We start from the raw sequence: 27371 nt of genomic DNA on the forward strand, positions 1-27371 counted from the left end.
GGGAAAAAATAGAACTATTGTGTACTGTTGGTGGGTAAAATGGTGCAATGGTTGTTGAAAATTGAAAATAACTAAAATATAACCTACATAAGCTAGTAATTCCATTTCTGGATATATAATGACAAGTAGTTGAAAGTGGAATTTCAAAGAGATACTTGTACAGCCATGTTCATAGCTGCATTAAGCAATAGGTCAAATGAAGAACAGCCCAAGCATCCATCTGCAAACAAATGGATAAACAAAAATGTGGCATATTAATACAGTATTATTCAGCCTTTAAAAAAAATTCTGTGGGCCATTATAATAGTGAATAAACCACTCACATAGAGACAATGTTTAATAACATAATACAAAAGTTATGTAATTCCAGTTGTATGAGGTGCCTAGGGAGCAGCGATTTCTGACTGAAGGCTTAGCACTCTGGAGATTGAGACAAGATTGTCACAAGAGTTAGAGGCGGCCTGGGTGACATAGTGCGTGAAGTTCTTTTTCAAAATTATTTTCTACATCTCGCTCTCTCGCGCGCCAGGAAAAGACTCTTTCTCCAGGCAGGAACTGAAAGTTTAGGAACTGTTCCTTCGGGCTCCCTGGTTCCAGCCGGCTTACAGTCAACAGAGGAAGTAGGCGGCCCCGCACATTGGCGCGAGTAGGTGGGGGTGGGCTTGGCGTCCGCACCGCGCAAGCCCTATCCCGGAAGTGCTTACTGGTCGTCTCCACGCGCCGGTTCCTGGGCGTCCAGCCTAGGCGCGAGGCTCAGACTAGGAGGTAGAGCGGACCGAGAGGGCCTACCCTGCTGGACGCGAGCCGCGGCGCCCGCGGGACTAGCCCCAGCCACCATGCTGCTCCTGCCGAGCGCCGCGGAGGGCCAGGGCACCGCCATCACCCACGCTCTGACCTCCGGTACGTGCCCACCAGCCCGGTTTCCGTCCTGCCTCGGGCGCCCCTGCCTCAGCCCTCTCCCCGGCAACCCCAGTGTCGGTCCCCTTGAGCCCGGCGACCTGCTCCGGGACGTGCAGGGCCGTGACGAGCTCCTGTTGCTCCGTGCTGTAATTGGAAGAGTCCCTGGTTTATTGGCTAGGAGGGTGGGGGCGTCTTCCTTCTGCACCTGTGGGTCCTCCTTTCTCCTGGGACTGCTGACTCATGGAGCGGGCTGAGCAATTGAGGACCGAGCCCCCCGGCACCCTGAAAGATCCTCCAAAGCATCCCGTTGCCCACGGCGAGAGACCCCGCTGCACGCACCCACGTGCCGGGATTTGTACAAAGCCCTGTGAACGCTGTTAAGCACTTTCCCGCTACCTTTGCTCCCGGCTTTGGGTTTTAAGTGTTCGGGCTCAGATAACTTCCTCATACCATTGGAAGCTCTTTCGGGCGCTCCTAGAAGCTTGGAGTACTCTGAGAAAAGGTTGAAAGAGCAACTTAGTCTCCAGCTGTAGGTATTTTGGTTTATAGCCCAGCACGCAGGAAGGTATTGCAAGCGTCAGGTCTCCGATTTTAGTGCTCTGCATTCATTCCCGTAGCCACTTACCGTGGGCACTTGTTGAATGTGATTTTTAAATATTTCCCACGGCACGTGTTGCGTTTGTGTATCTCGGTGTAATCCTATACTAGCGAGAACAGCTCCAAAGGCTGTTTTGAAAGCCACGCCCCCGTTACACTGCTGGTTTGTTTTAGCGTTTGAATCCTCTCCTGTATTAGGTAGAGAAAATCTTAATATCAGAAGCCAATTCAAACGCGAGAAACGTTTTTAGAAAATGTTGCCCCAAAACCGTGCACAAAAAATGCACTTTGATTTCTTATGAAATTAAAACTATGATCTCACTTTTTTCTGACCCAGATTACCATTTTTTAATTTCTGTTGTACATATGTACAGTGATTGTATTCTGTAATGCCTTCTCTACAACAGTTTGTAGTTTTTAAACTTCATTCGAATAGTCTAGGAACTTAATGAGATAGGTATTATTTCCATTCTGAAATGATTCACATTTCAAGAAACTTGTGGTCCTAAACTAAAACCCAGGGATTCTGGATTCAATTCCAGCCTGCATCACTAGGACAGAGATGCAGTAGAAAGTCCCCAGCATTGGCTTGAAAAATTATCTATTTGAACAGATTGTTGCTAGGGACTCCTTAGAATTATTAACCATTTTAGTAATTAAACTATTAATAATTAAGATCACTTGAGTATACAGTTTTTTTTTTTTTGAAGCTAGTTCTTGGTGGCATTTTATCATTTAGTTTTATTATTGTTACTGGATCCTCACCTTCCTTTCTCACACTCTTAGGAAAATATTGATTAGCTGCTGAGTTTCTTTTCTTTTGCTTTAAAAAAAGTTATGGGGTGTTTTTGAGTGCCACAGCATGCATGCAGAGGTCAAAGAAAAACTTATGGAGTACAGTTCTCATCTACCTTTATGTGGGTTCTTGGCATTGAACCCAGGTCATCACCCTTAATGGAATGTTAACTGGAAGAGGTTTCTGGAATAATTAATAAATGTTACCAAGGATAATTTGCTACCCATGATGCAACTGGATTCTGCAATTATTTTTATAGTTGATGGTTTGAAAATTATATTCTGATGTCATTTTTTGCTCTTCCTAAGAAATCATGTTGCCTTGAAATAGATGTGTTCCTTGCAATAGATTGAAGTCTTACTTTTCCCCCTCACAGCCTCTGCACTCTGTCAAGTTGAACCTGTGGGAAGATGGTTTGAAGCTTTTGTCAAGAGGAGAAACAGAAATGCTTCTACCTCTTTTCAGGAACTGGAGGATAAGAAAGAGTTGTCAGAGGAATCAGAAGATGAAGAGTTACAGTTAGAAGAGTTCCCCATGCTGAAAACACTTGACCCCAAAGATTGGAAGGTATTTACTATGCAGAGCCTTCGATAGTTCAGAGCATCTAGACATCGGCCACATTCCTAGTGTTCCCATTACTAGACTGTATTTTAAGGCAGTTCAAATGATAGGCGTAAGTAAGCACTGTTATTGCTGAGCCCAGAGTTGGAATAGCACTGACCATAGTATACTGTCTCAGCCATAGGCATCCAGGAATGTTTCAGAGCAAAAGTAATGTTTCTGTGGAAGTGGTAACATTCACCCGTAATCCTAGTACTTGAGAAATAGAGACAGGAAGGTTAGAAGTTCAGGGTCATCTGTGACTGCATAGAATTTAGAGGCCAGCCTGAGATATATAAGGCCCTAGCTTTAAAAAAAGAAACAACAAAACCCAGCTGATCTTTAGAAGATGAGTGGCAGTTAATGTAGTAGAGAAGGGAGAAAAGGCGTTCTGGATAGAAGGATGAGATAATGGAGACAGGAATAAAGAGTATCTCCCACTTCATGAGGGAATAAAGTAGAGTACATAGGGGATGGCTGTGGGGAATTAGGCCCAGAAAAAACTCCAGTCTGTTTCAAACTCAGTTGTCATTTAGGAATTAATTCAAATCTTATTTTCAAGACAGTAAGTCATCAAAAGTTCCCAGGCTAGGGCTGGGGAGATGGTGAAGTACTTGCAAGCCTACCTTGGTTCAATCCCCAGAACCCACTCTGAAAAAGGGGAAAGAGAATACGGGGTTGTGAGGGTCTGATCAAAGTACGTTACATAATCCCAGCCCTGGGGTGGAAGAAACAGGGGTGTGGTGCTACTGGCCAGCAGCCCAGATATTAAGTCAGCTCCAGGCCAATAAGAAGCCTGTCTGGGAGGGAAAGAAAGGTGGACCGTACATGAGGAATAACACTCGAGTTGTCCTCTGGCCTCCACATGCCTGCACACACATAAACACACATTCCTAATACAAGTTTAGAAAAGCAATTCTGTTGGTAGTATGGGAAATAATCTGAAGTATGGGGCAGACCTAGAAGAAAGTGAGTAACTTTCTGCTACAAGGCTCACACACAGGCGAGGCCTGTTGGTGAAGACGTGAAACACGTATAGCCAGGTTTTGAGGAAAAGGGGACACACTGATGGCAGAAGTTTGGTAGAGTGCACCAGACAGTAGCCAGTGCTGGGATGCAGGCTGAGGAACTTTGCAGGCAGTTTTGTGTCCAAATTTTAGTAAAGTTGTCTTAAAGATGGTTGAACATTGGGCTGTGACTCAGTAAGAGATTAGGTGGACTTTGAAGCACAGCAGTTGAGGTTGTGAGAAATGAATGGCGTCAGCAGCCAGACGTGCATACACGTATAGACAAACAAGTATCACGTGTATACTGTGGAACTGAAGTGCCTGAACTTCAATCGGCTAGTGCACCGACCCTTGGAAAAGTTGGTGGCCATCTCAGTGTCTCATTTCCCTTGTCGGTACAGTGTTTGTGAACAGCTCAGAGGATTATAATGAAGAGTCATGAGATGATGTGTAGGAAGCATGTCACTGCTTGGTGCCTGGTGAATACTAAGTAGTGGACAGTAGTGGTTCCTGGGCTGAGCGTGGGGTGCACACCTCTAGTCCTCATGCTCTTCAAAAGAAGAGGCCTGAATATTAAGGGAGATGGAGTTTTCAGGGGTAGGGAGAGTAAAGGATACTAAGAAGGCTATAAGAAAGGAGGAGGTGGGCTGGAGATGTGGTTCAGTTCCCAGCACTCTGTAAGCCAGACACATTGAAATACCTGTAATCTCAGCTCTCAGGAGGCAGACCAGGAGGATGAGGATTTCCAGGTCAGCCTGGGATATATGAGATCCTATATTAAAAAGTAAAGGGAAAAAAAGTTACTAGTTCAGCAGAGGTTTACTGAATACCAAGCACTACAGTCTTCCAGAAACTAAGGTTGGGAGAATTCTCAAGAGGGAAAAGGCAGTTACCAATATCACTGATCCAAAGATGTGTCAGCTTATACCTTGAAAAATGATGAAGAGTAGATTTGGTGGGCATGTTTAAGTGGCCTCATCACTAATAAAAAGGTTGAAAATGTAAGAGGTTGCAGGTTTGTGCAGTAATTAGGAGATGATGAAATAGAGACACTGTAAGTATGAAATGCTGTTTCAAACTTTAAAACAAGAGAGAAGCAGTAACTTGAGGTCAAGGCAGGCTTAGCAGGAGGTTAAATTGAGTCTTAAGATTTATAAGAGAAGGAGGAAGAGTGGGGAATCTTAGATACAGAATAGAGGAGACATCTGAGCAAAGCAACTGGGTCTACTCGCATGCCCAGTTGGCACCATTCAAAGTGTGAATCAAACACTTTCTATGTGCCAAGGGTGGGATGTCACTGGACCGTAGCTTACTCCAGAGAGGTGACAGTAAGTCAGAGCACGTGGCTGCCAATGCTGGACAAGCATATGGAGAGGGTGATGGGACAGATGTCCAAGTGCATCATCTCATTGAGTAGATGGGGAAGGCCTGTGCATTGAGTTTAAGAAAAATCCTTTAAGTAAGGTGATAACTTTAAACAGTGACCTGATGGCTAAAAAACTGGCAGCCAGTGAGGGGGAAACGCCATCAGAGAGAAAGCATGTGAGCATCTTCAGTGAAGAGTGGTGCCTTCAGTGAACAGGAGCACCAGGCTTAAGTTTGGAAATGGATGTCAAAGGCAAAAAGGAATATGCTGGGAGGTTGGACAGGTGCTGTGGTTCTTTGAGGCTTAGGAAAAGGTTGTACTGGAGTTATTTGGGGGATTGATAGCATAAACAGGACTCACCTGTACCCCCTGATTGGGCGTGTTCTCTGAAGATTAAGTGTACAATGAGATAAAAAGAAACATCAGCCGGGCGTTGGTGGCGCACGCCTTTAATCCCAGCACTCGGGAGGCAGAGCCAGGTGGATCTCTGTGAGTTCGAGGCCAGCCTGGGCTACCAAGTGAGTTCCAGGAAAAGGCGCAAAGCTACACAGAGAAACCCTGTCTCGAAAAACCAAAAAAAAAAAAAAAAAAAAAAAGAAACATCAAGACTGACCTTTGAAGAAAGGTCAAGCATGTAGGCTGACTGACTATGGCTGTAAGAAAGAGGGAATGGAAGGAGAGAAACTGTTTGCGGATGGAATCTGCTAGGTTGCCAATCAGATAGGGTGGAAGGTGATAGTTAAGGAAGTATTAGGAACTCATAGCACCTGCAGTGGGAAGGGACAGAACAGAACCATTTTGGAGTAGGTTAGAAAATGGTTGAAGTGCTGTAAGAACATGGTATGGAGAGTTTCTCAGGAGACTTGACGAGCAGTAGTTATGGACTGGAAACTTGCTCTTAGGACCACTCTTCAAAGATAAAAGATAATGGCTGTCCTAGTTGGGTTTCTCTTGCTGTCTTAAAGACTGACCAAAAGCAAATGGGGAGGAAAGGGTTTGCTTTTCCTACACTTGAGGTAGCAGTCCATCACAGAAGAGGTCAGGACAGGGGCTCAGGCAGGGGCTTGGAGGCAGGGCCTGGAGCTGAAGCAATGGAAAACCTGCTTACTGACTGGCCGCTTGTGCCTTGCTCACCTGCTCTCTTGTACCGTGTGGGACCGTAGGCTCGGGTAGCACCGTCCCCAGTGGGCTACTTGGCTGTTTTCCCCCAGGCTGTATGCCCTCACCTTCTCTTGTGGTAGGTGGCTCATTCTCCAAGACAAACTGCACAGTTTGGGTTAATGTGACCTTACTACCGCTGCTTCCTCAGCTTGTAAATTCACTAGGATGTTAACTGAAGCAGAAATGAAAGCAGGTACTGTCTCCTAAGAAGCTGCATCCCCCACTGTCTCCCTCACATTTCCTGGTTCTGTACTATCATTATCCATGGGCCCAGCCTGCCAGGCCTAGTATCATTCTCACCTGGATTCTGGAATATTCTCTATGAACTAGAATTAAGGAGGCAAGGTTTTAATAGAGAAAGGGGTCTTAAGATGTATGTTTAGAAGATGCTAGGCATTCCAAGTCTGCTTGCTTGTTCTTGTTTGGTTTTTTGTTGTTGTTTTGAGACAGGGTTTCCTGGAACTTACTCTGTAGACCAGGCTGGCCTCAAACTCAGAGAGATCCACTTTCCTCTGCTGGGGTTAAAGGTGTGCACCACTACTACCTGACTTTTTTTTTTTTTAAATCTCAAAGCATTCAGTTTACTAGGTTCATGTGCATAAAACATCAGGAAGGCTGTATAGTCGTCTGCTTCTCCTTAACTTACATGACTGCAGAGCCCATTTTATACAGAACCTCACTGGATTCTGCTATGAAAGTTTCACTTTCATTTGTTTGTTTGCTTATTTGTTTGTGATGTTAGAGATTGAGCTCAGGCTATACATTCTAAGCAGGTACTCTGTGGCTGCAGCCCAGAAATCTCACTTTGGAAAATAGTTTTTATGGTAATAGAACACAAAGGGTTAAATGTACTTGTTCAGCTTTAACCCCCTTTTGTGTGTTCATCAGAATCAAGATCATTATGCAGTTCTTGGACTTGGCCACGTCAGATACAAAGCCACACAGAGACAGATCAAAGCAGCTCGTAAGTACTTCTTTTGAAATAGTTGGATATTTAATACAGGAAATGTAATCCCAGACTCAGAGAATGGAGCAGCCTCAAGTACATGAGATCCTGCCTTAGAAAAGGAAGGTGGAGCTGGGCGGTGGTGGTGCACACCTTTAATCCCAGTGCTCTCGGGAGGCAGAGGCAGGCGGGTCTCTGTGAGTTCAAGGCCACCTTGGTCTACAGAGCAAGTTCTAGAACAGGCTCCAAAGCTACACAGAGAAACCCTGTCTCGAAAACCCAAAAAATGAATGAATGAATGAATGAATGAATGAATGAATGAATGAATGAATAAATAAGGAAAGAAAGAAAGAAAGAAAGAAAGAAAGAGAAAGAAAGAAAGAGAAAAGAAAAGGAAGGTGGTGGGAACCTTGAGTGTTCTCAGACAGTTCAGGTAGAAAGAACAAAGAGATGAATTCCTGAAGGAAGAGATTGAATCACTGTAACAATAATTGTCCACCAGGGACAGATTTGTTTGGGGTTTTGGTTGTGGCTGGGGATCAAAGCTGAGGCCCTAAGTCATAGGCCGTTTCTCTGCCATTGAGCTTCACATCTAGTCCATTTTTGCTTTGAGGTTTTTTCTCAGGTGAGAGAAGGACAAGGTCTTGCTGGCTCCTACCTTATGTCCTTCTGAATCTGCCTTCCAGGTGCTGGAATTTCAGGGGTTATTCAGGTCTGATTAAAAAATTATGCCTGTCTTAGTTTTGCTTTAAAAAGATTTTAATTTTCAAAACTTAGATGATATGTGTATCTATATGTGGGTATGTGCACATGAGTGCAGGCATCCTCAAAGGACAGAAGAGATTATCAGATTCCCTGGAGATGGAGTTATAGGAAGTTGTAAGCCATCCATTGTGAGTGCTAAAAATCAAATTCAAGTTCTTTGCAAGAGTAATTGTACTTTTAACTGGTAAGCCATCTCTCCAACCCTGTTTTTGCTTTTTAATACAATATTTCACTGTGTAGGCCACACTGGCCTCAAGTTTGTGATCCTCCTGCCTTAGCCTGTGAAGTGCTGGGATTACAGGTGGATGCCATCACACACCTGACAGTATTTATGTCTTAAGATTGGCTAGTGAATCTTGTGACTTAGATTTACTAATAAGCACATATTTCAGAGATCAACATGAGTTACACAGAATCTTCCTGCTGGCCAGGATAGAGGAGAATGGAAGAGAGAAGCCCAAAGCTTTCACTGGCTGAATGACGTGGTCATAGCTGGTCCTCTGCAGTGTGAGAGCAAGTGATTATAGGAAACAGCACTCAGGAACATGTACTGCTGAATTGTCCAGTGCTTGATTCTTGGGATTCTAAGATAGCTTGGTTCATAGGTTTTTAGAGTTTCCGTGAGCAACCTAATAATCTTTAGTACTTTTTTTTTTTAAAGATTTATTTATTATGCATGCACTAGTCTGCTTGCATATATCCCTGCAGGCCAGAAGAGGGCACCAGATCTCATTACAGATGGTTGTGAGCCACCATGTGGTTGCTGGGAAATGAACTCAGGACCTGTGGAAGAACAGCCAGTGCTCTTAACCTCTTAGCCATCTCTCCAGCCCCTCTTTAGTACTTTCTACTTGAACTAGATACAGTGAAATGCCTCTTTGCCAGCACAGATGGAGAAACGGCTATTATATCCAAGCTGAAAGAAAATCTTGGCTGTCAGAAAACAAATGTATCTCACAGTACTGAACCCTATATATGCAGAATATATAGAAATAGCCAGATCGGATGTGCCCATGAAAAGATTTCTAGAGAAATGTTCATAATAGTGTTATCAACTTGTCCACAAATGGGAGACCACTCAAATGTTCACTAACAGGAAAATAAATACACAAACTAGTGTATTTTGGTACAGATGAATACTACTCAACAATACAGAATAAGAACAAACCACCAGGACACCCTCCTGAAATGTGGATGAATTTCAAACCACAGTATTGAGAAAAGAAGCCTGGCATGGAGACCTGCTGACCTAGATCTATATAAGGTTCCAGAACACACATATAAGTCAGAAAACTGCTGCCCAGCTTAGTCGGGATGGGAGTACCCTAGGAAAGGTTACCTGGGAAGGAAATGTGCAACCAAGTAGCCTGTCTCTTTGAGTGTTGTATGGCTGGCTGCAATATACATACTTGTAGAGTCATTGAACTGGACACCCAAAATCTGAGCATTCTTTGAAAAATTATCTCAGGTGAATGAAATAGATAAGATTTAAACAACCTAAAGAAACAGTCACATTGGAAATAACAGAAATGAAAACTCTATTAATAGATTCCTTTTTTTTTTTTTTTTTTTTTTTTTTTTGCCAAATTTGAAGCAAGCTTTAATTAAATACTGGCCAGATTGATGGATTTTTTGGGCAGGTCCATCTCTGGGTTCCCAGAAGATGACCAGATTCCTTTTTTAAAGTAGAATCGTTACTATAAAGCTTAAAAGGTTGAGAACTAGAGCTGTATCCTAAGCAAGCTCATTGCCTTAATGTATTGTTTTACAAAATAATGGCTAAAGATAGATATTTAGTTTGATTGTTTGAGAGAGGTATCACTAAGTAGAGTGGAGAAAGGAAATAGACAAGACAGGATGATATCCCCCAAATGAGATTTAGAGGAGGAAAACAGTGAAGGTTAAAAAATTAGAGGCTGAGCTGGAAGGTGGTGGTGCACACCTTTAATTCTAGCACTCAGGAGACAGAGGCAGAACTCTGTGAGTTCAAGGCCATCCTGGTCTACAGAGCAAGTTCCAGGACAGCCAGGAATACACAGAGAAACTCTGTCTCAAAAAACCAAAACAAACAAACAAACAAAAAGGTCATAGGCTGTTTGTTATTTTGGTTGAATTTATGACGCGCAATGGATTTGAAAATGTCAGTAAAATTAACTTTTAAAATTAGAGAAGAAAAATTACTAAAGTTACTAAAGAATTACCCCTAAAATCAATGATAACTGATTGATTCTGCAGATAAAGCAATGGTCCTAAAACATCACCCAGACAAACGGAAAGCAGCTGGAGAACCAATCAAAGAAGGAGACAATGACTACTTTACTTGTATAACTAAAGGTAAGCCAACACTTCGCACACAGGATTTCTTAGAGCACTGTCTCCTGTTTGCAGGAACTGAGTTGCTGTGCACACTGCATTTCATTTAACTATCTGATAACATTTGAAAACATCGCAGCTGTGTCGTTATTGCTGCTGGTTTCCCTGGAGCTTCTGCACAGTGAAGTTGCCTTGACTTTAATCCCAGCACCTAGCAATCTTTTAGAAATGCAAGACCTCAGGCCCTGCCCTGGTTACAGTCTGCATTCTGTCAGGATCCCAGGTAACAGGCTTTGCTTTGTTTTAAGGGAAGCCTTACCCTAGCCCAGACTGACCTTAATTTCTCCATCTTCCTGCCTCAGCCTCTCATTGCTGTGATTGCAAGCATTCATTGCTGAACCTAACTCCCAGGTGATTCTTAACCACGCTTATCGCTCATCCAGTAGTTGATCATATAAATACGTTTATATACACACATACCTATACATGTATAAACATATTGGTATGTTTGTGTAGTACTAGGCATCAAACCACCTTACCACTGAACTACAGCCCGCTCCCCCCCCCCTTTTTTTTTTTTTTGAGGAAACTGGGTCTCACTAAATTAATTGCCCAGCTGTCCTTGAAGTCACTATAGTCCAGTCAGGCCTTAAATTTCCAATCCTACCTCTCCCTTCCTGGTAGCTGGGATTTACAGTCCTGCACTGTTGGGCCTGGCGTGAGTGTTCGGTTTGATAGTGCATTGTAACTTCTTTTGCTGTTTTAGATCGTTGTGGAACTAATCTGTTACTCAGAGATTTTACTAATTTTAAATTGATTTGGATAGAGGTGACGCTCAGTAGCAGAACATTTGCCTGGCATGTGTAAATGCACAGCCCCCAATACTGAAAAAAAAAAATTAAATAAATGTTAATTATATAATAGGTCACACAGTTATTTACAGCTGTTTACATAGCCATGGCCCATTGTGCAAACCAGTATAGATAACTACCATTTCTAACTATATGTTTCCTTACATGTGATTTTATATCTGGGTAGTGCTTTTGTTTTTAGATAGTCTCTGTGCAGCCCTGACTGACCTCAAACTTAAGCTCTTTCTGTCCCTGTCTCCTCGGTGCTGGGATTGTAGGAATGTGCCACCACATGGTGTGATGCTCCTTTACAAACAATGACACATGTGCGCACCCTTCAGATTTCTTCTCTCTGGCCACTCTTACACAGTGCTCAGAAGCCTTTTAGAACCTTGAAATCTAATGGCTGTGTTTAGTTACCTCCCCCATCCCTCAGTCCGTCTGCCTTCTGCAGCAGTGTTGGTTTGGAGGCAGAGTCTCACGTACTCTAGCCTGGGCTTGGGTATAACTCACTACACCCTGGCTGGCCTTCAATGCAAAGCAGCTTTCTACTTCTGGTCCCCTCTAGGTGGTAGGATTCTAGGTGAGCCAACCTGCCTAGCATCCTCTCCAGCTTAGGGTTATTGTCTTCAGTTGTTCAGTGATGGCCTGACTTGTGCAAAGCTTTAGGTCCAAGCCCTCAAGGGGGACAATAGTGTCTTGACACTTGTCTACATAGAGGAATTGCATCATTTTATGTCAAACGACGTTAGATCACTTAAAGCCTAAATTAAGCACTCTCCCATCCAAGATTCGAAAATATAAAAATAACTTTTTTTTAGCAGAAAGATATTTTTGTTTTCTTTCTTCCGTCTTGTTTTGTTGTGATGTTGGTGGTCAGACCCAGACTGCTCTACAGAGCCAAATCCCTAGGCCAGTATTTATTTTCTGATACAAAAGAATTGTTAGCCTCATGCTGGTGTCATGTTACTTTGTTCTCAGCTTATGAAATGTTGTCTGATCCAGTGAAAAGACGGGCATTTAACAGTGTAGATCCTACTTTTGACAACTCGGTTCCTTCTAAAAGTGAAGCAAAGGACAATTTTTTTCAAGTGTTTTCTCCAGTGTTTGAAAGGAATTCCAGGTGAGTTAAAGCACCGATCCCCATTGGGATGCTCAAGTGGCTCACCTTGTGTATTGCTCCAGGGTTGTACTGTCTTCTCGAGTAATAGCTTGTCATAAAATACATCCACAGACTCTCTTCCTTTCTTCTCTGCTATACTGAGCCCTAGTCACAAGCAGTCTGTCTGCCGTAATAGCTAGCCTGTGATGCTGATGTCTAGGCAACAGCACACACCTCTCTTTTGTCTCCCCTTTACCAGTGACGCACCCGCGTCAGTGTTAGCAGTCAAGGGAAGCTGTTAATCCTTACTTTTTGATGTTGGGGTGAAACCCTGGGTATGGTTACATGCTGCGCATGTGCTCCACACTGAGCTGCGTCTGCAGCCCTAGATCTCTTTATTGGGCATCTTATTTTCATAAGGGTTCTCTGATGAAGGGTAAATTATTGAATCTTTAAGATTAATATATACTTTATGGCATTAACATGAGTCTTAAAATAGTATGCAGTATTAGTGGCTTTCTATGTTCTTGGTTCCATCTCACTGGCACATTTTCTGGCCTATCTTAACTGCACATGGAGTCAACCGGAGAGCATGAGCAATGGTTGAGATGCCCGTTCCTGGAGTACTCGGCTTTACTCTAACATGCTAATGCTCCCAGTGACTGCTCAATTTGTGACAGTGCTGTCTGATCCCCGCCACTCTTATGGAGGTGGTGTAGACGACTCTGTGTGTTGTTCAGTAGACTAGAACAGTGTAGCTCCTCATCTCCTGATCCTTTTCAGATGTAAAGGATGACGGGGGTGGAAATCCATCTGCATTGCTGGACCATATTGGCCTACAGTTTACTTCTATGCTGCATTTTTAAAGGACAGCAGTAAGTGAGCTTGGGAAGAGACCAGTTGCCCTTTTTCCTAGTCAGCATGCCTGGCAGCTGCCACATTACTGTTCTATTATTACTGTACTATGGAACTGGAGATAGTTGGATTGTGGCTCACCGTTTCCCAACCTGTCCTCCCCTGCATTGCTTCACACACCACTCCTGAGAGTTGCACCTTTTAGTTGTAGGAGTTGGAAGGGATTAGTTAGTAAAAGCTGTTGTTTTTTAAAGAACTAAATGTAGGTTGAGCTCTTGTTCAAAATCTTTCATTTGAGTCAAATTTTTGTTTTAATATTTCAGATGGTCAAATAAAAAAAATGTTCCCAAACTTGGTGACATGAACTCCTCATTTGAAGATGTAGATGCATTTTATTCTTTCTGGTAAGCAAAGACTGTCTATAGGACATATCATCTTTTAAGGATGTGCATTAAGTCTGTCGATTCACATTTGACTAGCAGAGCCTTTACTGAACAAATGAAATGCTCTGTGTCTTCTGTAGTTGCCTTTTATGACTTCTTCAGTCTGTTTTCCATTAATATATCAGTGAGATCTAGATATCAAGTACTTGATTGCAGTAAAAATGAAAATTGAGCCGGGCAGTAGTGGCACACGCCTAAAGGCTGTCCCAGTACTTGGGAGGCAGAGACAAGCCAATCTGTAAGTTCAAGGCCAGCCTGGTCTACAGAGTGAGTTCAAGGACAGCTAGGACTACACAGAGAAACCCTGTCTCAAAAAAACAAAAAAAGAAAGAAGGAAAAAAAAAAAAGAAAATTGAGAATTAACACATATTAAACACATATTTATTATACCATCTTTGGTGGTTTTTTGTTTTCTTTTGCTTTTGTTTAAATCGGGGCCTCACTATATAACCTTGGCTGTCCTCAAACTCACAGAGATCCATCTGCCTTTGCCTCCCTAGTACTGTGATTAAAGGTGTGTACCATCACCCTTACTTTATTGAGCAGTCTCAAAAGCATTTGAGTTTGGGTACCAGGCCTGATGATTTCATGCCTTTAATTTCTGAGGCAGAGGCAGGCAGATCTCTGTGAATTTGAGGCCAATCAGGACTACAGAGTGAGACCTTGTGTCAGTGGGGGGAAAAGTTGAGTTCTTGGTGTAGATAGTACTTTTTACTTCTAATTCACTAATTATTAGTAAACATAATATTTAGTGCATTTTATTTGTAGTATGTTTTTTAAGCATATGTGTGTGGGTGTTTTGCTGGCATTTATGTCTGTGCCCCTGGTGCCTGTGGAGGGTAGAAGAGGGCACTGGTTGTGAGCCACTAGGTGGATGCTAGGAATTGAACCAGGGTCCTTTTGGACAGCAGCCGGTGCTCTTAACTGCTGAGCCATCACTCCATACTCATGATATGTCTTTTCACTAACTGGCTAATAAATACAGAAATAAAGACACTTAAGAAAAAAGATCTAGTTTTGTCAGTTAGCTTTTACATTCAGATGACAAACTAGAAGTAAAACAACCATTAACTAGAGTCATCTTAAGACTTGACAGTAGTTAACACGAAGACAGGAGAAATCTCAAAAAACATTCTAGGGAAGTGAGAACTCTGAGACAGAAGAGTTGTAAGGAGCTGTTGACATTGAGGACTTGAGCATCATGTTTAATAGCAAAAGAGAGGCAAGGATCCATTTAGACAACTGATCAGCTTACCACTAATTTTAAAAGTAATGTGTATCTAATGTAATTTTAAAAGAATTTGTTTTTCCAATTCTGTCTTAATTTCTTTTTTGTCTATATTAGGTATAATTTTGATTCTTGGAGAGAATTTTCTTATTTAGATGAAGAAGAAAAAGAAAAAGCAGAATGGTATGTATGTCAGTTCTTAATAAAGGAACACGTGCACACACGGTGGTGCAGAGTGTCAAATCCAAGGTCTCATGAATACTAGGTAGATGCTGTCACTGGGTCATACATCCAACCTTCTCTTTAAAGGAAAAAAAAGTGTATGTGCTAGAGATTAGTTTTAAGACGCTGTATAAGGTAGGCAAGTATTTTACCCTTAGCTGCATCCCAGCCACTTTATATTTTGTTATTTTGTCATAGCCTAGGTGTGGAGATCAGAGAACAACTTTATGGACTTAGTTCTCTCTGACCCTGGTCCTAAGGGTCAAATTTGTACTAGGCCTTTCTTTTGGACCACTAACAAACTCCCAAATCATGACATGGAGACTTCTTATTAGTCATGAATGCTTGGCCTAGATTTGACCTGTTTCTGGCTAGTTCTTTTAACCTGTTTCTCTTTATCTACCTTTTGCCTCGGGGCTTTTTACTTTTCTTTCCTTCTGTATATCTTACTTTCACTGTTTCTTATGTCTGGCTGGCTGGCGGCTGCCTGGCTTCTTGCCCTGTGCGTGTCCCTCTCCTTCTTATTCTCTTCTTTCTTTCTTTTGTTCTTTTCCTGGGCCTAGATTTCTCCTCCTATTCTCTCTGCCTGGCAGCCCCACCTGTCCTTTCTCTGCTTACCTATTGGCCGTTCAGCTTTTTATTAGACCAGTCAGGTGCCTTAGGCAGGCAAGATGAAACAAATGTAACACATCTTTACATAGTTGAGCATCTACAACACTAATTCCTATCCTCAGGCTTGAAGGCAAGCACTGTCACCATCTTGCCACTCTCACCTTTTACAGAATGTTTATTCTTTCACAATTTCATCTGTGTCTGGAATGTGTTTTGATCATTCATCCTCTTACCCCCTCTCTCTCTGGGGAAGGCTTCTTGCCGCATGTGCTCCTGTTTCTTGTCTTCTTTTTTTAAATAACCAATAACCCACTGAATTCAGTTAGGGTGGTTTGCATGTGCTTGGGTGTGGAATTATGTCCTGGGTCATGGGCAACTTACCAGTGGCTGTGCCCTTCCTCAACAACTGTCAACAGCTCCTAGTTAGGGGTGGCCCCTCACGGCCTCCTTTATCCACAGTGGAATGTTGACAGACGTAATCTTGTGCAGGATCCACAGTTTCTGTGCATTCATCGGTGGCCACAACATGTCCAGAAGACGTTTCACAGCCGCCGCCCTCTTCTTCCTGTTCTGTGACTGTCCCCAAGCCTTGGGTGTCAGGGAGGGAGGGTCATGCTGTCGATGCTCAGCATGTTGACAAGTTAGGAGTCTACATCCACTTCCTGCTGTAAAAGAACCTTCAGACTAAGATGGAAAGTTGCACAGATCTGTGGGTATAAATATAAAATATTCAGAAGGCAATCTGACAGCATTCCAGTTAGCAAAGCAGTAATAGTAGATTCCTCACTATGGCCTTCCCATCCATGAGCTTTTGACCAGGTTTACATTACCAGGCAAGAATTCTGTCCTTTGGAGCAGACCTCAAACCCAACCATAAAGTGGGTGGTTACCCATAACTGAGTCATGGCCACTTTTACACCAGTTGAGCACATTTTGGTAATTGGTTGGGTTTGTGTTTATTTTTACTTATTTATTTATTTATTTATTTATTTATTTATTTATTTATTTATTTATTTATTTAGAGACAGGGTTTCTCTATGTAACAGTCTTGGCTGTCCTGATACTCTTTGTAGACCAGGCTGGCTTCAAACTCACTGAAATCCGCCTACCTCTGCCTCCCAAGTGCTGAGATTAAAGGCATGCACCACCACCACCCAACCCTATTTTAATTTTATGTATATTTGTGAGTACTTGCATGTATGAATATATATACCATATATATACCACATGTATGCCTGGTACCTCAAGAAGCCAGAAGAGAACATCACATTCCTGTGGAACTGGAGTTGCAGGCAGTTTTAAACTGCCCAGTGTGAGTGCTGTGCACCAAACCCAGGTCCTCTGCAAGAGCAGCAAGTACCGTCAACCTCTGAGCCTTCTCCAGCCCTGAGCCATAATTTTAAAAATCCCTTCTCACGAGCTAGGGGGCCAAATCAGTATTAGGTTAGGATACATTTAAGAAATTATCAAGAAAAAATAATATCAGAATAGCTCAGCTCCATAAATTCTTCTCTTGGCTGCTGAAGCTAGTTTTGTTTATTTTTTTTAATTAATGTGCTGAGAAAATCTTTTGAAATAAATATCAGGAAAAACAAAATTAATAGTAAGTACAGCCACCTTTTAAATAATAGGAATGAGGTGTCCTGGCTTCATCTCCTTAAACATTATCTACATATGAACTTAAAAATGTTGTGTTTTCCAGTCATCTGAGGCATTAGTTTAGTTTTAATGTTTTGTGACTTTCAGTCGTGATGAGAGGAGATGGATTGAGAAGCAGAACAGAGCAACAAGGGCACAGAGGAAAAAGGAGGAGATGAACAGGATCCGAACATTAGTTGGTGAGTAAGTATACTTAATGTTTGTTTGTTTGTTTGAAGTTCTTTAAATGTTAGACATTGAGAAGATTAACTTATTTTTGGGGGTAGATAATGCTTACAGTTGTGACCCAAGGATAAAAAAGTTTAAGGAAGAAGAAAAGGCCAAGAAGGAAGCAGAAAAGAAAGCAAAGGCAGAGGCCAGACGGAAGGAGCAGGAAGCCAAGGAAAAGGTAAGGCGGTGTGTGCTGCCTGCAGGTGGAAGAATCTGGAAACAGAATTGGGTGCCGCTGTGAGTGACTGACTTTAAAGGTTGGTTTGGTTTTTATTCATTTGTTCTGAGGTAGGGAAAGGTGTGTGCCACCATTCCCAACCTCTTTTAGACTTTTTGAGACAAGGTCTCCCTCTGCAGCCCAGGCATGAGCCACTTAAGCCCAGCTTGTGAGTGAGTCTTAACGAGATGGTTAGGTCTCGTATATCCTTACTGTATGAACAAACAAAATGTGTCACTTAAAAAAATCCTCCAAATTTCTTTTTATTTCTTTTTAAAACTGTTTTGTTTTGTTTGATGCAGCCTTGGCTGGTCTGGAACTCACTGTGTAGACCAGGCTGGCCTGCAACTCAAGAGATCTGCCTGCCTCTGCCTCCCACGTGCTGGGATTGAAGTTGTGCCCCACCACACCTAGCCTTCAGATTTGTTTTTATTTGTATGTGTGTGAGTGTCTGTGTTAGTATATACCACATGTGTACCAGTGCCTGGTGAAGGAGAAGGGGACATTGAACGCCCGGAACGTGGAATTAAGGCAGTTGGGTACTAGGAACCAAACTTGGGTTCTCTAGTGGGCTCTTAACTGCTGCGCCATCTCTCTAGCCCCTGGTTTATTTTTTTAATGTCAAATATTTTCTAATAAGTTGAATTTTATAATTTGTAGAATTTTGCCAGCTGTGCTTAACTTTAATTCATCACTAACTTGATGTCATCTTATTTCTCATTCATCAAAAGACTGAACTTTTAAATAAGATCATAAAGCATTTAGAAGCCATTTATTAAAATGATTTTATTTGCCTTTTTAAAGCAAAGACAAGCAGAATTAGAAGCTGCTCGTTTGGCTAAGGAGAAAGAAGAGGAGGAAGTTAGACAGCAAGCTTTGTTGGCAAAGAAGGAAAAGGATATCCAGAAAAAGGCCATTAAAAAGGAAAGGCAGAAACTTCGCAACTCATGTAAGGTATGCCAGGCTTCTGGGGCTGCTACCCACGTGAGCACTGGGCTCCTGATGAAATGTAAGGTATTTCCTCTTCCACCACGTACAAACACATGGACACATTTTATCTTGAATTGCAGATTTGGGGTTTTGCTGTTTTTATTTGGTTACTGTTTTTTGAGGCAGGGTCTTGTTTTTATTATATTTATTTTCTATGTGTATGTGTGTACGTGTGGGTACACACAAGGGATGTCTGTGTGTGGATCAGTCAGTTCTCTCCTGTGCTAAGGATTGAACTTGGTTGTCAGGCTTGGGGCTCTTTCACCTTCTGACCTTGAGTTGTGTAGCTCTGGGGCCCTAGGGGTAACCTCTATACCTTGGTTCTCATGTGCCTCATCTGTACCTATGGCCAGAGTAATGACCTAATCATGGAGCTAAGACAGTTAATGAGAAAACTCACAAGCAGTACTTGGCACATTCAGCAAGTTTTGGCTCAAATTCTGTGCTGGGGGGAGATGTAAGCCCATCTGCCCCATCTCCTAAGGTCCAGCAACAAACTGAGGTACAATTTCACCAAGGGTCACTCTGGCGATGAGTTTATCAGGCTTCCTTACAGAGCACAGGTGATACGTTACTAGGGGTGTGAGTGTTCCTCTCCTATAGACTACCCCTGGAAAGCCTTTACCCTTCAGGCATGAGGGCTTTGCCACAGCCACATAGATGGACAGATCATCCTGGACCTATTTACTCTAGCCCCTCCCTGAGGCTACATGCAGTTAAAGAAGAACTACATATAGCAGGTGGTAGGGAGTGGATGGATACTCAGGTGAGAGTCCTGTGACCCTCCCACCCCTCCATGAAGAGATGTAAACAGTCAACAAGCCCAGCTGAGATAATCCTGAACGTCCTTAGATGGCAGTTAAATGGTGTGGAAGACAGTGCACAACAGCATGTGATGAGACTTTGATTAAAAAAGACCCTTGAAAGGCCGCTTAGGAACTAAGATGGTGAGTAGTGCTTAGAGAGTAACGTAGAGCAGAACTTCTGGTCCTTGGTACCCCTCTCATTGCCCTTTTCCAGTGTGAGTTGACTTATTTGTTCATCAAATGACCAGATAGTACTGCTTTAGACCAGGCAGTTAGAATTAATTCCTTGTCCTCGAGGAATCCATTGATAAGTGAGCAGGCATTCATACTTCCAGGTGAGTATCAAAAGTATGAAGACACCAGAAAGGTAGTAACGAAGGAAGGCGTCCTGTTTCTAGTAGGACTTAGCCTGTGGAACTAGAGATAAGAGACAGAGACTGTTTAGAGAATGTTCTGGCCTGGTCTAAGGCATAGACATGACAGGAATGGAAAGGGTAGATGAAAGGAGAGAGGTTTCTAAAGCGGCATAGGCTGCTGTCTGTCGGCTCGGATTGTGTGATGCAGCTAACAGAAGAGCGGCCTTTACATTTGCCTCAGTTCCTTGCATACAGTGCTGGGAGAATGACTTACTGATGTGGAAGACAAAGGACTGAGGGAGAGCTTTGGCTCTGGTGTATGTCATGTTGAGCGCCTGGAACAGTGCACTGGAGCCTTGCATGCACAAGTGCAGAGTTTTGAGAGCAGGATCACTACAGACTCATTAAACATCTTGATAGCACTAGAAACCATCCAAGTAGATGAGATCACTCTTAGTTAGGGTTTCTATTGCTGTGAAGAGACACCATGACCATGGCAATTCCTATAAAGGAAAACATTTATTTGGGGTGGCTTGCTTATAATTCAGAATAAGTTTAGTCCATTATCATAATGGTGGGACATGATGGCATGCAGGCAGATATGGTGCTAGAGATGGAGCTGAGAGTCCTACATCTTGATCTGCAGGCAACAGGAAATGCACTGAGACATAGCATGGCTTGAGCAAAGGAGACCTCAAAGCCTCCCCCCCCCCCCACCCCCCACACACATTGACACACTTCCTCCAACAAGGCCACACCTCCTAATAGTGCTATTCCCTATGAACTCATGGGGGCCAATTACATTCAGATGGCCACAGCCGAGGAAAGCATGGAATATGGGGGTGGGGGAACACCCTAGAAAGCAGCAGTACTTAAGGTGCTAGACTGATCAAAGATAAGCCTGAGGAATGACCTGACAGAAATGTTAGTGGTACTTGGGGAAGCCCGTGTGTCCCCAGTAAAAGCAGCCTTGGGACTTCAGTGAGAAACAAAGCCCATGGGTTAAAGCAGGAAAACCACATCCAATGACTGAAGGAACTGGATGCAGAGATCCACGGCCAGGCCCTGGGTGGAGCTCTGGGAGCCCAATTGGCGAGAAAGAGGAGGGTTTATATGAGCGAGAATTGTTGAGACCAAGGTTGGATAAAGCACAGGGACGAATAGAAAACGAATGGAAACACATGAACTATGAACCATGTGAACTATGGCTGAGGGGCCCCCAACTGGATCAGGCCCTCTGAGTGGGTGAGACAGTTGATTGGCTTGATCTGTTTGGGAGGCATCCAGGCAGTGGGGCCGGGTCCTGTGCTCCTTATGCAGGGACGCTTGGCTCAGCCTGGGAGGAGGGGACTGGACCTGCCTGGACTGTGTCTACCAGGTTGATCTCAATCCTTGGGGGAGACTTTGCCCTGGAGGAGGTGGGAATGGGGGGTGGGCTGGGGGGAAGGGAAGGGAAGTGGAAGGGGGGAGAACAAGGGAATCTGTGGTTGATATGTAGAATTAAATTATATTGTAAAATAAAATTTAAAAAAAAGCAAAAACAAAGTGCAGGAAGTGAGAAATAGAAGACATGACTGTTAGTAGCAACTTATTTACCTGGGAAGGGTTTTCCAGGTAATTCTTTGTACACTCACATACATTAATCTGTTCCATTATGGGTGTGATCTTCAGTTAATCAGATTTTTTGCTAATAGCTTCTGTTATTTAGCATACTATATTAGAACCCCATTTTAAAATTTCGTATTTAAGTTTTCCAGTAGATTTTTCCATTCAGCACATTAGATAACCAGGCAGCAGAAAGCTGGGAGCGGGGAGTGTGGGAGACCAGCTCCCACATTTATTTACACCATGGACTCTTGAGGTGTGATGGATAAGAGACTTAGATAGAAATATAGAGGAGAGAGACAGTTAGAAACACAGGATAGAGCCTTTTGTGGGCCTGGATCCTTATCCACTGGCCCCTTCTGTCTCTAATAAAGGGTTTTTAAAGGAACGCCAAGGGGTGGGGCAAAAGACCTCCCCCTAGCACAGCCAAGTGCAGACCATCCCAGACACCTGGTGACCATGCATGCGGTCAAGCCGTCCCCTAATGCAGCCCTGGTGTATAAAGCAAGCTCAGATCTCACTAGGAAGCTTTTGTGGGCTCCCACGGGGGAGGACCGTCTGTTTCCTGATCCTGAAAGTTTACTCCATCCATGGGTATTCTGCACTATCTCTGCTGATCTGTCCCCTACTCGTAGTTGGTATAATGCCTTACATTGCTAGCTGGTGAGGGAAAACTGAGAATACGGCTGATGACGGACAAAGACTGTGTCCGTTCAAGTCCACAGCCAACCTCTTGGGAGCTTATGCTTTGTGCTAGAGCTGATAATGTATTTGGGTGTTTTTAACATCGGTAGATGTAAGATGGACACATTTGCATTTGTACTTCTAGAGCTGGAATCACTTTTCAGACAGTGAGGCAGACCGCGTGAAAATGATGGAAGAAGTGGAAAAACTTTGTGATCGGCTTGAACTAACAAGGTATATCTGAGGAACTGCTCCTAGCGTCTTCTTGTAGGTTCCAGATAAATTTCATCCACCCCTTACTGCCAACTCACTCACTCACACTGTGTGTGTGTGTGTGTGTGTGTGTGTGTGTGTGTGTGTGTGTGTGAGAGAGAGAGAGAGAGAGACAGAGACAGAGACAGAGAGAGAGAGAGAGAGAGAGAGAGAGAGAGAGAGAGAGAGAGAGAGAGAGAGTGAGTTTGTATGTGCCAGGATACACATGGATAAAGGTTATGCCATGGAGCTACACCCAGCACTCACTCTTTTCTGTAGCTTACAGTGCTTGAATGAAATACTGACATCATCTACAAGAGAAGTAGGAAAAGCTGCACTTGAAAAACAGGTAACAGGACATATCACTTCTGCTCATATTTCCCGGGCCACCACCACCCGACCGAATTTTAAATGTTAACACGATCAGTTTCCATTCACATGAGATCTTTCAGTTAGCAGAAGGTTCAGTGTTGCCCTAATTATCTGGTGTTAGTCAACAGGATGCATAGACAGATAAAAAGCAACTGTAATTTTTCTGTAAGGAATCAAGAAAATGTTTCACATTTAGAATTATAGAGACTTGATGACTGGTTCTGAGGGATTGAAGAGGAGGCATAAGTGATAGATGACCCCAAGGCAGCAGCCTTCTGGAGCTTCAAGTCACATAAAGGTTTTGTTTGTGCATATTTAGGGGTAAAGTAGGAAGAACATTGAAAAGGACAGAGCTCCAAGTAAGACAGACCACTTCCCTGTATGAGCTTAAGAGATTGGAGGTGGCCTTGTATGTGAATAACGCAGACCAGTCAGCTTGCCAGTGAGTCCAAGGGCAGTTTAAGCTGTGGTGGCTTTTCATTCCCTGACCTATGCAGCTTGGAAGGTGGAGTGAGGAGGGCCAGGTGAAAAGAAAAGCTGATGCTTGCCTTGGGGTTTCACCTATGGGGTGTAGGGTGGGAATGAGATTGGCATTGAGGACCACAGTGCCTCAGTCAGAAAGGGTGAGGTCACAAAATGCTCTTGAAGACTCTGACCTACCTGTATTTACGTAGATAGAAGAGGTGAATGAGCAGATGAGGAAGGAGAAGGAGGAAGCCGACGCCCGGGTGCGGCAAGCCTCTAAGAGTGCAGAGAAGTCAGCCGGTGGAGGAGGGAGTGGCAGTAAAGACTGGTCAGAAGATGATCTGCAGTCACTAATTAAAGCTGTCAACCTCTTTCCTGCTGGGACAAACTCAAGGTACTTGCTTCATGAAAAGTTTCGGTGTACAGGCCTTTGGAGAGAATAGTGCAGTCCAAGAAGCAGCTTCATCAGAAATGCGTAGAGATGAGCTAGTGTAGAAAGATGCCCTTTCAGTCAGTTCTGTCTCCATAGCAAATGTGAGAACCAGGTGTGCTGCTCATTGTACCACCGTTTCCCAGGGCCTTAACTGCTCCATAGCCTCTTCCATCATGGCTCGTAGTAGGGGCTACAGTGTGTATCTTGTAGTTTCCCCTTGGCAGTCTAACTCTTTTTACCTCAAACCAGAGCTTATTTCAAAGTCTGGGATTCAATTCCAGCCTTAGAGCTGCAGACTGCCTCATTGCATATGAGCAAACTGAATCTCTTGTTCTAGAGTGAGCTCCCCTTTTCAAGAGTGTGCTAACCCTGTAGTGCAAGTGTGCTGTTTGTACAAGATTACAGATGCTTGATGTGAACCTATTAAGAAAATCCAAACAGTGGTAACTGATAGCATCATTAAACTAATTTAGAGTTCCTTCTGTAGATTTTAAAACTATAGAACTAACCTTTACACTAAAAATGTAATAGTTCTTGTTTTTCCTTATTAAACTTTTATACTGGTTTTTCTAGATGGGAAGTTATTGCTAATTATATGAATATACATTCTTCTTCTGGCATCAAAAGAACTGCCAAAGATGTTATTGGAAAGGCCAAAAGCCTCCAAAAACTTGGTAAGTTAGTTTTGAGAAATCAGTTTGTTACCTTGGATACATTTTTTAAAGTAATAATCAAAGATTAGATTGATCTGTTAATGTAGTTTTTTTGTTTTGTTTTTCCATTTCTCAGACCCTCATCAAAAAGATGACATTAACAAAAAGGCTTTTGATAAGTTTAAAAAAGAACATGGAGTGGCCCCTCAGGCTGAGAGTGCAGCACCATCAGAACGATTTGAAGGTAAAGTGTGTTTCTCTAAGTAGAGAAAGCTGATCATGATTCTAGGCCACCCCAAAGTATGTAAGGCCTGGGATCTGGTCTAGAACGACTGGAAAGTGACATTCAACAGTCTGAGAGGGATAAAGCAAATGCTTCTAATGCAGTAACATGTTAACTACCTATTGATTGGGAATAGCAGCTCTTCAGGGGTTCCGTTAGAGAAAGGACTGATTGTTCAATGGATACTGTTAACGAGTTACAGGAAATTATTGGGACATATGAACAAGTAAACTTATATCTATAAATCAAAGTGTATTTCCTGGCTTTGAAGGATGTACGGTAGGGCTAGCAAGATAGCCTAGTCAGATGTCAAGCCTACAGCCTGTGTTCATGCCTGAGGACCCACATGGAGGAAGGAGACCTCTGTATGTATGTTGTGGCACACAGTGCAAACACACAAATAAATAAATGTAGTTCATTTTTTTGAAAATTTAAATTTGTGAGAAAATGTCTTTTTTAAAGAAAAATATACTGAATTATTGGAACACAGGTTATTGTGTCTATAACAATCTCAGATGGTTCAGAACAATGAATGTCTCTGAATAGAAAGGGAATAAGCAAATACTATAAAATGTTCAGATTTGGGAAATCTAGAGTATACAAGGATTCTTTCCTGAAAGTACTTCAAAATACAAAGTTTAAAACGGTTACATAGCTGTTACCTTTTGGATGCTCTAGGTAATTGGATAACTCTGAACTATTACTTTCCAAACCACACCACCACTCTGCCAGGCAATCATTTTTCCTTAATTGTCAATGTTTGAAAGTGTTCTCTGTAAAAAATTGTTTCACTTAATGTGTTTGTGAGCTACTAATCCTTGAGCTACTAATCCTCAAGCTAATTTTTCTCAGCACGCTTTCCAGAACATCGTCCCAAATGGTCTTGGATTAACTGTTCTTTGGCTTATCCTCACAGATGAAAGTCATCCACTGGGGTGTCTTGCAGCACTGGCCATCAGGTGCAGGCATTCACTGCCTGGGCTGGGCAGGCACCGAGTCACTGACTTAGCCGCAGCCGTGGCACAGCTTTTTGAACTACAGTTTGAACAGTGATTCTCATAGGAATCTTAGAACATTGCTGTGCTTTATTTTTGTCTTGTGAAAACAACTGGAGAACAGAAAATAATGCATGTCTCTTCCCTCTGTGTCATCACCCCGTCTGTGCTGTCACCCCGTCTGTGCCGTCACCCTGTGTCACCCCGTCTGTGTCCTAAGGAAATGACTCAGACCTATGTCATGTTGCGAAGTAAGAGAGCGTTGACCTCTAAGCACTTCCGGAACTCACCCAAGTGACTTAATTCACGGTGCCTCACATCAAGATGCAGGGTCTGTTGTGTTTGGAGCAGGTGTTATTTCTTAATTGAGAACTTGGTGCTTCCTGCGTTTTCACTGTGATCAACTGTTAGTGACCATCTGACTTCTGACACTCTTTTCCCCTGCAGAAGGGTGCTAATACCTAGCATCCTTCCCCTCCCACACATCTGTTAGCTCATCTGAAAAACTAAATTAGTGGTTATTGGAGGTAATCAGCACTAGTTCTATTTAAGAGGTTAGCAGTTGCGTGAGACCACAGAATCCTAACACTGACCTAAGGTGAGCTTGCCTTTGTGTCAGGAAAGCTTGGATAGTTGGCTTAGTTTCCATGAGCAATTCCTTCCAGTGTGTAATAAAATGTTTTCCAGGTTCTGTTCAGCAAAAAAGGGTTTACATTTGTGATGCAGCTCTTCCTGGTCCTATAAGGACAATATATATATATATATATATATATATATATATATATATATATATATATATATATATATATCCTTTAGAAATGTGTTCAAATTACACATCTTGTATTGGGGCACTGAGAAGATGCTCCAGGATCATTTTCTACTATTCAGGCTGTGAATTTTAAAACAGTTTTTTGTCTTAAACAGGTCCCTGCACAGATTTCACCCCTTGGACCACAGAAGAGCAGAAACTATTAGAACAAGCTTTGAAAACGTACCCAGTCAATACTCCTGAAAGGTGGGAAAAGATAGCTGAAGCAGTTCCTGGCAGGACGAAGAAGGACTGCATGAGACGATACAAGGTGTGGGCATTAATAGACTGTTGTTATTGAAATGTCAATTGAGTTAGCGTTCCGATTTGTCTACTAATTGAGTGGTAACAGTGCTGACTTTAGTATCATAGTAGTTGGGGCCAAAATTATTAGCGAAATAAGACCAAGTCCCTGGCAGTTGGTGAACTCAGCAGCTACGGTGCTTGTCTGTCGGTCTGGGGGACAAGATCTCATTGTGTAGCCTAGGATGGCCTTAGCCTTACTCTCCTGAGCACTGTAATTATAGGAGTGTGCCTCCACATCTCAGGTACAGTACTGTGTTCAAGTGACAGAGTCCTGATTCAACAACCTTATTTCCTCCTAGGAACTCGTCGAGATGGTAAAAGCCAAGAAAGCTGCTCAGGAGCAGGTGCTGAATGCAAGCAGAGCCAGGAAATGACACAGGAAATGTTAACTGTGTGCACTTTTGTAATAAAACGGAAATACTGTACACATGTTCCCTTGGAATACAGTCATTTAAGTGTGCTGCTCCCAACACAGTTCAACCACTAAAAATCTAGAACTACTAAAAGTATAGA

At 42.8% G+C, this 27371-nt stretch overlaps 1 protein-coding gene across 1 annotated transcript; it reads left to right on the top strand.

The window, feature by feature from the left end:
- The first annotated feature begins 659 nt into the window (after positions 1 to 659).
- Positions 660 to 27283, top strand: Dnajc2 (DnaJ heat shock protein family (Hsp40) member C2). The gene is made up of 17 exons (XM_059257237.1): positions 660 to 900; positions 2670 to 2860; positions 7316 to 7391; positions 10374 to 10472; positions 12284 to 12425; positions 13583 to 13663; positions 15048 to 15113; positions 17511 to 17602; positions 17690 to 17811; positions 18655 to 18804; positions 22437 to 22525; positions 22823 to 22892; positions 23590 to 23774; positions 24387 to 24487; positions 24603 to 24710; positions 26669 to 26823; positions 27158 to 27283. Exons 1-17 carry the CDS (start codon positions 837 to 839, stop codon positions 27230 to 27232), a joined length of 1866 nt encoding a protein of 621 aa, XP_059113220.1. The 5' UTR covers positions 660 to 836; the 3' UTR covers positions 27233 to 27283.
- The last annotated feature ends 88 nt before the right edge of the window (positions 27284 to 27371 follow it).

This window comes from Peromyscus eremicus, chromosome 3 (genome assembly GCF_949786415.1).
Source record: "Peromyscus eremicus chromosome 3, PerEre_H2_v1, whole genome shotgun sequence".
Classification (NCBI taxonomy): Eukaryota; Metazoa; Chordata; class Mammalia; order Rodentia; family Cricetidae; genus Peromyscus; species Peromyscus eremicus.